Genomic DNA, 11,402 nt, shown 5'->3' with positions numbered 1-11,402 from the left:
CCCCGGAAAGGCGCATCGTAATTTACTGCTGGGCCAGGACGAGAGCTTGGGCATGGTGGCCAATTGGAAGGTAGCACTCGATGGGCCTGCATATCTCCACCTAATACTTCCAATAGGGCGGTGATGACAGCTAAGAGCCTTACTGTCACTACTGTGAGTCGGACATAGGCAGACTCCCTGAGGGCCTTCAGAACCATAGACATGTCAAGGACCGATCGGTGGAGGGTCCGCTGACGACCACTGAACTCCGTCCGAATAGACTTCAGGAGGGATGCCTTGGTACCAGCACTGGGTAGAGCTAGTGTGGCCGCTAGTCGACGAAGGGCATTAGTATCCAATGACTGCAGCAAGTTAGGCATCAGAGGGCCGCCGCCCAACTGCGGTACCTCTACAGAGCAGGCAATGGTCTCGAAACCCCTGAGGGCCTTGGGCTCCTCATATGTGAGAACTTGCTCTGCTGGGGACAAGCAAGTATGGTAGATGTAACCTCGTTGGAAGAGCTCTTCATCACCGAGTCCATCAGTAGGATGCCACTTGGGCCACCTCCTCCCTGCTAACCCTGCGAGGCGACGTAGAGCTATAAGGCTGAGCTCTTTAACACCTTTGAGGAGGACATATTCCTCATCATCAAGGTAGCAAGCCGTCTGATGAGACTGCTGACCTAGACCTGGGCTAGAATCGTGAACCTGTGTCTGTCCCCTCCGCACTAGATCATCCATCACAAGCTGGCAGGCAGATCTCAAAGCCTCTCCTGCCGCTACATGGGCTTCCCTTTCTTTCGGTTTAGAGCCCCCCTTCTTGTTAATCTCTATATCACTACCCGAGGACAGGGATATCTCCGAAAGACCCTCCCGGATCTCAGTCATAGGAGCTCGATGTTGTGATGATAAACAGAGAAGGATTAAACAATAGCCCAACACAACAACGGAAGCCGCCGGAGCAAAACGGTCATGAATTATTACTAGCAGCGTTGTAGGTCCAGAGAGGAGGATATTTCCTGGGGTCGGGCAGGAGTTATTGCAAGCCTTAGTGGCAATAATACTTACCACCACAGTGTGGCTCGGAGTTCAAGGTCAGAAACCTGAACTCCCACTACGCTTGCACAGCCTCATACAAGTGGGCGACATGGGACCTACTACCATTACCTCTCCTTGCACTCATTGAATTGATATTACCTATGTTGTAGGGCGATAACCTTGGCCATCATTGGCAGGTCAATATCTCCCCCTTGATGGACTTGAGGTGGGATATCCAAGTCGATCTCCTTATCGCCACCTACCGTCCCTACAACCTCGACCACTCTGACATGATACACACATAACATCGATACAGTAGTGGCCTCCTACACTATGTCCCCACTGCTTGATGCTGATGTCCCTTCCGGGCATCTACACAGTATTTGCCCTCCATCGGGGGCCATGAGGTGGAACTCCCCTTGATTGGTACCGTTGCCACTTAGCTGAGTAAGCCATAATAGGGAGCAGGGAACAAAGATGGCTCCTTACCTTCCCAATCAGCCTAACACGGTGGCCTCTCATAGCAGTCATGTGGCTGCTATCCACGAGGGGACAAGAGAGGTTGGCACTCATAGTGTAAAGAGAGATGTAACTAGCTGTGGAATGATCGTCTAGTTGACTTATAACCATGATGTGGGTTGGAGTCACGCCACAATGGTAGACAACACAAACTCGGCACGGCCACTGCACTACACTGCAACACAAGATGGACTTAGTAGGGTTACTGTAATCCGGTTACACACAATAAATACACCCAACGATGTACTAGCAAACTCAAAACCACAGTCTTCCTCTACGATGGGTCACTTCTGGAAGTGGAAGCAGTTTGTGCAACATTTCGGCCTTCATACTGCATAGTCGAGCAAGGTAAACCGCATAGACAATATATCCTATTCATCGTTTGATGGGTGGTGATTATATCCACTGTAATTAGACCATGTTATTGCATAATACTAATGTGCTCATCAGCATTGCAACAATAAGCAGTATTTACTACTGACTCCAGACATCATTCATGTCCGTCGTACTGTTACTCCAAATGGATCTTGCGCTGGCATCGACACCTTCTCAGGCTTCCCTCCAATCTGTGGTTGGTGCCCATCACCATAACGTAGGAAGCTCATGATGAGCTCAGATTGGTTCACTAGGACCTATCGAGTAGTCCTGATGTGTCCACCCTCAAACTGACCTACATCAGCGTGCTGTGGCCTCAGCTCACGGTCAGCCTCGGCACTAGTGGACCGTAGCTTACCACACTCAGCTCAACATCTCATTGTCGTGCCTCATTCAATTGTCTATTTAATCTCGTCTCCAGTCCTGCAAGATGAGTAGCACTCACTATTGCTCAGATGAGGTCCCCACCTATGAGCTGCTCCTCGTGCTCAGCCTTCACCGATAATTGTTTCTTGTCCAAGTCCAGAGACTTCAACTCTGATAATGCTCCATACACTGCATCCCAGCCATAGCATCGCCTTTGAACGACCCTCAATGTCTGGTCTACCTCAGGTTGTTAAACTCAGCTTCAGCAGCCCCGGTGCTAGAGCTGCTCTTCGAAATACCCCTCTCTTGTAGTCTGTCCTACTGCAATTGCTTCACTCGGTCCCGCATGACAGACTCCTGGTCACGCGTCTGGAGTGGTCGGCGGCGACGATAGCGAGCCTCGAATCCTCCACGGCGCTCACTTGAGCCGTCTCCCATTGGAATATGTATTGTGTATCTTCCAATCATTGCTTAACCTCCTCCATCATCGTCTCGAGCTCGACAACGTGCTCGTCCTTCCCTGATAGAGGAACGAGTATACCATGCCAGCTCGAGTGCCAGCTCTTACTTGAGCGAAATCAACAGTGTGCTGCTCACGCTGTCGAGTAATCATTTCCTGGACAGCCGTATTTCAGTAGCAGGTCAATGGAGGCTGGCCCAACCGCCGTCGACTCGTATAGAGATATCAACTTGGAGGAAACTCGTTTGGAAGGAAACGAATGCTGCATACCCGCTGCCAGGCCATGGCTAGATCGGTGAAGTTTACCAAGCTCTTTTGTTCAATGTACCTGTAAAGGAGCGACCATATTGCCGTAGACACTGTGTTAAGCAATGATCGACTCTATGAACAAAAAGTGAGTGTCAACGAAACCCTCTCACTTGTGCTTACCTCGGACCTCCTCCTCTGACATCAGCAGCTTTTGCATCACATCCTCATTCATAGTGACTCGGTACCTGATCCCATTGATCATCATCGAGAAACAATAAGTGTAGACCTACACATGGACCGCATCTCTGACAACAACGTTTGTCCAGGCACTCCGTATAGTGGGTACGGCACTAGAGTTCATGCCGTCGACCTATCTACATAGGACAGTTACAGCACTGCCTTTGACAGTGTTGTCCAGCTCACTCCTGAGCAAGTGTGGTGAGCATCGATCCGTTGAGGATTGTCCCTCCTATCATTTTGGGCTTCAACGATGAATACACCTAGTGACCAGGCTAAGTCCTCTGATGATACCTTAGTATTACCTTCTCGACGAATGCATCAACCTGCTGCTGGAATTGAGGCATCAATGCTTGATACGGCAGCTTCTGACAACAGGTTGCCCTGTCATTCGCCACTCCTAAAGTGATATTAATTGCCCTGTGAGCTCGTTAACTAGCTTCAAGTTGAAGTCCCTGAGTACCCATAGTAGGGGTGGGAGGTCGGCGGCAAGGTCAGCTGAGTCAGCCGTGAATGAGGATCGAACAACATGAATGTGCTTTGTGAGATGGAGTACCTATCCCATCGCATTACTACTCTCCTCAAGCCAGAGTACTCACCAGATTGAGTTGGTCGAGACTCTCCTCGTTGATCGCACCCATACTGTTGTACACGAAGAAGGAGCAAAGCAGCAGGCACAATGAGAGTATCTGCATATCGCTGCTTGTAGTTCGGACACAGCTACCCAGACCCTCAGTATCGATGAGAATAGCATGAAAATTCTGCCCTAGTTGGACCTGAGTCATTGTGTTCTCCCGATGGAGCGGGTAAGGGATACTACCGGTTGAACCCACATCCATATACCACGAGTGCAGGGGTTCACACTAGGGCCTATCTCGAATCCATCCTGTAGGCCAAGGAGACGACGGTTCATGACAGGATTCTTGCCCGTACGGTACAGACCATCAATACCAAGTACAGCGACCTGATGTAGGATATCTCTCAGACCCGAAAGCAGCATGCAATGACCTTCCCCCGCCTTAGTATATTGAAGGCGTACTCATCAACAGTGCATTGGCCAGACTCATCGATGGATATCAGTTGTACGGGGCCACCATGGTAGCTAGAAGCCATAGTGGCCACTCGATGATGATGAGGAGGTAGACTGGGACATGTTAATGCAGGATCATTGAACAAACCACCGACAACACTCTCCCATCATCCGGCCATCAACGGAATCAATTATTTGTGTCTCACGGATGAACACTCATGAACATGTGTTGATATTATCAATACGATGGATGCGCACCATGCTGCTGTTTACTGGATATAACCCCGACCAACCATTCCATACCATCCTGGACCCCTTCACCCGACTTGGCTGAGCATGCCTAGTCAACACTAACATGTTCCATCATAACCCTATCACTCACTTGTATAGTCCAAGTCCTATCTCTGATATTGTCCAAATGCAAAGCATCGGATATCTCCTACAAGAAGAGCTCGTTTACACGGCGGATATAGAGCTCTCACATTGGCAGGCAATGCCTGTAGTAAATCCTGTTTGTTGGCGAATACCAATAGAGCTGTCCCTCCTGCCATATAAAAGTTCCATCCAAGCCCACCTTGAATGCTATACCCAGCTTATCCTCTTGCAGTAGTTCATTTAGTTCCTTGCCGCTCTCCTCCAATCGTCTACGATCAGCTGAGTCTACCACGAACACTAGCCCATCGGTGGCCTCAAAGTAGTTGGACCAGTAGGGTCGGATGGTCTTCTGGCCTAAACACCCCTCACCAACTACAGGCGACAATCGGTGACTTACCACCAATATCCCATACATTCAGCTTGAAGCCATCGCGGACCAGACTCTTTATATTGAAGCCCTACCAGAACATCACAACAATAACAAAATCATACTGTAGGAGCCGGTTTGAAGAGGAGTGCCTCACCTGTGTTGGCATCACTTGAGTGATATCTTCCTCACTAAGCTTGCGCAATATCGTTGTCTTACCCGCATTGTCTAGGCCTAATACCAGTATCCTAGCCTCCTTCTCGTCACGCTTCAACTTCTTCAAGATGCTCAGGAGTCCCATGCTGGAGGAATACCTTGTACAGTCCTACCCATATCATATACCCCCATATGTAACCCATCATTGATTGACTCTAACTCGCCCAAAATAATGATGATAGCATCAATAGTAGAAGCTGCTGACACTACACCACACATGGTAAATACTGTACAGTGCCAATTAGTGTCCAAGAGCAGCCGAGGAATGCGATGAGGGAGTGATGCGCACCAAGCAGCTCGAGCAGCTCAGCAGTTCGGGAAAGAGATCGTCATCCTCGTGGAGAGCAGTGAGTTTGCCTGCATTCCCCCAACATGCCTCGAGATGGACGCGAGCATTGATACTCGAAAACTAACGATGTGCCGGGATAATACTCGAAGCAATGAACGTACAGAGATAAGGCACCCTCAACAGGGGATCATATACTCTACACATGGACGGATAGGACACCGCAGGGCTACGACGACTATGCGGTGCATCAGGAGACGTTTCCTAGATACTTCAGTGAGATGGCGGCAGTAGTATGACGGCGGAGGGCATCCATCTCGACAGAGAGCATTCACAGTCTTAGGCGTGCCTTGAGGAGCCTCAATGCATGGAGCCTTCACTACTCCCGATATCACGACTATCCATACTATCACCATCCTCAGCGTCAGGCCAGCCTCCAACGGGAGAGTAGTGATGATGTGGGGGGGAGGGAGAGGACGGTTGAGGTCAATGCTCAGTGGAACATCAATACATCCACCCGACACCGCTTCCCAGGTATCCGCTCCAACGGCTCATTACGCACAGGGGGTGTAGAGCAAGGATAATGATGATGCCGACATTGAGGTAACTCTGGAGTGTTCGACCTACAACAATGCGGGCGAAACCATTCCCACATCATTGACGAACACAACATACACCAGAGGATTCCACCCAGAAAGCCCGCGGGTGGTTTATTATCACTGTTGATGATCAAGCGCTTCCCTGGGATGTCACTCAGAATGCGGTTTCAAACTGAGAGTCTTGCTATGACTTGATTACGCGAAACGGATTCCTGCTCACTGCGATAGTGTACGGCATTCAGATGTCCGTTCCACGAGAAGGTATAAGACTGCCGGTGAGTACAGAGATATCACATCCGGTACAACGCAGAGATGATCATCCCGTGCACGCCACAGTCGTGGCCACTCGAGGATATGCAGCAGCATGCTCACTATCCCGCACAGGATAGCACATAGATTGCGATCTAGTCCTGCTCGAATTCTCAATATGTACTACTACAACATACTTAGGTAGTAGCCCCCCAACCTGTAGACTACAATGATCCCCTCTATGTAGACCAATGACCACCGATGTGATAGAGCCCCTGACTGCTGCTGCCTATATTACCACGTACGGAGAATTTCCAATAACTACATATCAGGAGTAGGAGTCATATACGAGAAGAATTCTGAAAAGGCATCACCACAAGTTTCGACCCATCATCCAAGACTTAAGTGTAGTGTATGAAACCAGAATGTTATACTGAAATAAACTACGATAAAAAGCTGTCGACGTGATACGTTGACGATTTCAAGCGACAGTAATACGATATAAACCTCTGAAGGCCATGAAGACCTCACTGGAGGACTCGAGTAAGAATAAGCCACGCATAGGTAACAAGTCGATGACTGAGTGAGTGAGCTCCTACCTAACGTACATGCCTTGATATATAAGGTTGGTAAGCTCCGTTCGGATAGTGTGTAAAGGACAGATATAATGCGATCGCAAAAATGGTGTACAAAAGGATGATCGAACAAGACATGGCTATCCTTCACCGATCCGCTTACACCGTTTATTGGCATCTGCTCTCACACATTTGACAGGAGTTTGATTATAATGATGTGGAGTCGACGACAGTTGAGGATCTGTCGATCGTCTTACCAATTCAGTAGCATCAGAATGACAGCTAGTGGATGTTGTTGATGATGGTCCCTTGTTCAATTGCTGCTGCCCATTGGACATAATACGATCCCATAGACGCTGATCGAACCCATCGGATCTATGAGAAGAAGAAGAAGAACCATCTTCTTCTGCTGTTGTCGCTGGCCAAACATCTTCATCCTCATAAGACTGTCTCTCTACGATGTGTAACGCCTTCACACACTCAGCCTCCTTAGTTCGACCGATCAGGTGTGAGACGCTTGAAGGGAGGTCACCGACCTCATTGTTTATAGTTAAGCCGTTATTACATACTCTTTGAAAGTTGACATTGTGCCCTTTAGAATTCGCGCTAGACCCTCGGCGTCGATTAATTGCATCCATTCCGGCACTGTCCGATCCGGTACTACTGCTGCACAGCGAGGGCGTCACCAACGTCATCGGCGCTGGTGAAAGCTGATCCTTCCCGTGAAAATTGGATCGAAATTCTTCCGCATCAACTCGGGATGAACTACTAGGAGACTGCGTAACTCCAGTGACGACTGAAACAAGGAGTATGAGATCATCAGTACGATCCAGTGCGAGGCCGCTTACATCGAGTTACGTGAGGATATCCCCTTGAGCTTTTGGATTCTATGGGAAGGAATGGTTGGCCACCGGAATCAGCATCAGTTCCTGTTGATGACTGTAATGGTGTCAAGTAAGTCGGAAGTGATGCTCGGCGAGATGGGCATGCTCCTGCTGGTAACAGGGTCATGAGAATACACAAAAGATTGCTGAGTAGGATCAAAGTGGTCAACGAAAAAATACTGAAGAAATGCCCTATCCGGGGTTCGATCCCACGATGCGCCTGAAATCAGCCTCATCGTTAACTACTAAATTACTCAGCGATAGGTAGGTGATCCGAACTATTGCATGCACAAACTCTCCGATAATCATCATAAATGTAAACAGTCAACTCAAACCACTCATTGATATTGATGTTAGAAATTACCAACGAAGTCGCAGGAGCTCTATGGAAGGCAACAGCAGGCAAAGGTAAGTAGATACTTCGGACAATCAGGCGGACCACACCAACCGAGAGCCCATACAAGGGGCCCACGCCTAGAGCCCTACATGATACAGTTGTATCATGATGGTTCATTGATATACTACTATTATGAATGGCAGGACTTCTGCTGCCACGGGAGGGATCGAACCTCCGTGGTCTTTCTCGATATCACCAACGTCGCTGTATACATGCACTCTTGAGATACATCACGATGGTCTCGCATTACCATACCCCAAGGGGCACAGAACAACTACTACTGTATATAGATAACGTAAGACGACAGCTTTCAGATGCTACAACCAATAGAGAGGTGTGTGACGTCTGTCAGGAGTACATGGCGAATCACAAGAGCAGTCGTATACAGCCTCCCTATGCATGGAACAGGGTTATGAACGTCGTCCATCTCGTACAGTGGATAACATAATGCAAGAGTATTAGCCATTCGCCTGGATGGGATGGCGACAATACATTGGACAACAAGCGGCCGATAGTGTGATGATGATGATGATGAGGAACAGAGATAGTATATTAAGGATAGCGATAAGTATATAAGAATAAAAAAGGAGGTGCACATGCGACGCAGACTCTACCTGTTCATGGGTACGACTGAGCGAGCGCATCATTAGCAAGGATAGCGACTACAGGAATATCACCTCTCAGCGAGTTATCCCGGCAACATAGCTGTGTAACGATAGCATAATAAAGACAAAGTTGATTGGACACGAGGAACGAAGTAACGATAAGTCCTTAACTGCACTTGAATGGTCAGTAACACGCTCACCTCAGCGCGCACAGGCGGCCTTGAACGATTCGGAGTAGACGGGAGTAGAAGAGAGATCAGTCGAAAGTTGGTAAGGGACGAATGGCTCATTGTTCACGCTGTCTTCACAGTTATGGTAAAGAAGAACAAGAATACCAGAGTACAGCAAACATGATATCATTACTTACAACCAATATCACAACTCTAATGGGACCCGCAATGATGCTTGGATTCAACTCCCTACTGTATACAGCAACAGCACAGATAGGGAGACGATGTAGGAGAATTCTCCTGAAATTGATATAAGTACTGCTGCTACTCTTCATGGATATTAAAACCTTCCTATTCACACTATTATAGTATGGGGACATCACGACAACAATGGTGGATAGTGATGATCATGGTAGAGGTGAATGAACAAGACGACCACAACTAAGGCCTCGTGTTATCAATCAATGCTATAGCCTGGAAACATTGGTTTCCTTCGCTGCAAACTAACAAGAGAGGTAGAAGGAGCTGCTCAGTGAACCGGCAATAGCATCGACATTATCATAGCAAGCAGTGGAATAAACAATACGGGATGATGCGATGTAGGGTGGTTATGCTGCTGCCACAACCACGCTGTTACGCGGTGTCCTCTGAGCTACATAAGTCGCCATACCTCGGCTCTGAGGAGGAGGAGGAGTGGTCATCATAAGTAGGAGTCACATAGTCTCACCCTTGATTCTCTCCTTCGCGGTGTTGATACGATGACTCTGCCACGAGGTGAGCTCTGATACCTGACAATGTAAGGGCAAAGGTTTGCATCGGTATGGGATAACAAGGAGTTGCCTACGCATACAAGCTACATGATGGTGACACTCCGATCGCTCCCCGTGTACGTGGGGTATCACCAGCTGAAAAATAAACAAATCCCAATGAGAGACATAGGAAGCCATATGGCTTACCTAGGCTGCTAGTGGTGATACGAGGGGATGCACTAGGGTATCTGCTAATGGTGTACTCTGTGATAGGCATTAACAACTTACCGACGCCTATACATAGTAGGGGTGCTCATCACACCTGAAGTAAGGTAAGGATAATCAAAAGAGCAACCCCATGCAGTTACCAGAAGCATCTAAGGATCTGCTTGTTGCAGGTCGAGCTGAACTAGGCTTCCTATGGGCCATCACACCCGGTAATGGAGGTAAGTGCTGATCATGTTCATGCGTACATTCATCCGAGACACATGTTGACGAGGAAGTAGTTGAGGTAGATGGCAGGGCTAAAGGGGGGAGGCAATGATGTCAGAAGATCTCCTATCTAATGACCAAAGCATTGTTACACTCATTCATATGCAGTGTTGGTGTTAGCCGTACCACACCCTCTTTGTATGGGGTTGGTGTCCATTCGGGAGACCTAACGAGACATAGCTCAAGGCAGGGTCATTGGGGACATTACCCTGCTCGGCTTGGCGTCGTTATGTTATCCACCACATTTCTGCTCTCAGCACATCCCATGGCGACGGAGACTAATTTCAAAACACTAAACTAGCATTTGTAAAGCAGATAGGTTTCGTCATTTTTCATTCCAAGCCGGCCTGTCACTATTCTTGCACTCTGCACAAAGTCGTCTGTCCCTATTATGCGCGTTTTCGGTCGGCACAGAAGATATAACGAAGAAGAGACGAGACGTCAGTTGGGCAATAGCGATCCATGAATCTAAGGCTGTGATTGGACCTAGCCATCCCCCTCGATGCTACATCAGACGCACTGTAATACCGTTCTCTGGAAACTGGTCGGATTAAAGTCCTTTCACTAAGGAGAGTGTGAGAAGTTGATGCTTTATAGATCAACCCTTGATCGACCCTCCCCTCCTCTTTCCACCAGCCTCTCTCCACGAACTCCGATGTCAAACGACGATATATCTTCTTCTCCTCATCGCTCAACTTCGCGAAGGCTGGTTTTTCATACCGTGGAATCCTGATCGGTCCCTCATGACCTTGTGGAAGATCCGCGAACGCCGCCGCTTCCTGGACGCTCACATCTTTCTTCTCATCACCCCGAAGCTTCCTGAACTCTAGTGTGTACCCGGGTAATCCCTCAATCTCCGATGCTCCCTTAGCTATCAGAGATTCGACCACTCGGTCCACTGCTTGTAAATCCTTGCCTCTCAGACCAGGTTCAACTCTTGATCCCGACAGATCCTCCATGGGAGATGGCAAAGTGGTGAACCCCGCTCCTGGTTTCCCTACCAAGGGCCACACCTCCGATTCGACGTAACGAATGAGATCCACGTTCTCCTCATTGACTACCCCTTGTGCTTCAATGTGTCCCGAAGACCCACATGTGACCTTTCCCGAGGTCAAGTCGATCCGGAGCCCCACCAGCTTCCCAACATCTCTACCAATGAGCATGCTGGCCTCGCCAGCTGAACCAG

General features: G+C 48.6%; 4 protein-coding genes across 4 annotated transcripts; all 4 read right to left on the bottom strand.

Moving 5' to 3' along the window:
- Window positions 1–22: 22 nt before the first annotated feature.
- Window positions 23–866, bottom strand: Pmar_PMAR020782 (hypothetical protein; the record flags this gene model as incomplete). Its single annotated transcript, XM_002781350.1, has 2 exons — window positions 23–100; window positions 144–866. The coding sequence occupies 2 exons, from the start codon at window positions 864–866 to the stop codon at window positions 23–25; spliced, it is 801 nt and encodes a 266-aa protein (XP_002781396.1).
- Window positions 867–1,092: 226 nt separating this feature from the next.
- Window positions 1,093–1,589, bottom strand: Pmar_PMAR020781 (hypothetical protein; the record flags this gene model as incomplete). Its single annotated transcript, XM_002781349.1, has 4 exons — window positions 1,093–1,132; window positions 1,176–1,301; window positions 1,347–1,459; window positions 1,506–1,589. The coding sequence occupies 4 exons, from the start codon at window positions 1,587–1,589 to the stop codon at window positions 1,093–1,095; spliced, it is 363 nt and encodes a 120-aa protein (XP_002781395.1).
- Window positions 1,590–3,038: 1,449 nt separating this feature from the next.
- Pmar_PMAR020780 (interferon-induced guanylate-binding protein, putative) lies at window positions 3,039–4,335 on the bottom strand (the record flags this gene model as incomplete). The annotated part of the gene is made up of 8 exons (XM_002781348.1): window positions 3,039–3,064; window positions 3,166–3,230; window positions 3,276–3,355; window positions 3,528–3,590; window positions 3,686–3,778; window positions 3,822–3,998; window positions 4,043–4,186; window positions 4,231–4,335. The coding sequence occupies 8 exons, from the start codon at window positions 4,333–4,335 to the stop codon at window positions 3,039–3,041; spliced, it is 753 nt and encodes a 250-aa protein (XP_002781394.1).
- Window positions 4,336–4,490: 155 nt separating this feature from the next.
- Window positions 4,491–5,295, bottom strand: Pmar_PMAR020779 (ADP-ribosylation factor, putative; the record flags this gene model as incomplete). The annotated part of the gene is made up of 6 exons (XM_002781347.1): window positions 4,491–4,592; window positions 4,635–4,691; window positions 4,735–4,796; window positions 4,841–4,981; window positions 5,025–5,085; window positions 5,152–5,295. The coding sequence occupies 6 exons, from the start codon at window positions 5,293–5,295 to the stop codon at window positions 4,491–4,493; spliced, it is 567 nt and encodes a 188-aa protein (XP_002781393.1).
- Between the last annotated feature and the right edge of the window lie 6,107 nt (window positions 5,296–11,402).

This window comes from Perkinsus marinus (genome assembly GCF_000006405.1).
Source record: "Perkinsus marinus ATCC 50983 genomic scaffold scf_1104296942710, whole genome shotgun sequence".
Taxonomy (NCBI): domain Eukaryota; phylum Perkinsozoa; order Perkinsida; family Perkinsidae; genus Perkinsus; species Perkinsus marinus.
Note: the sequence above shows the minus strand (reverse complement) of the source record. Positions and strands in the feature narration are given on the sequence as shown.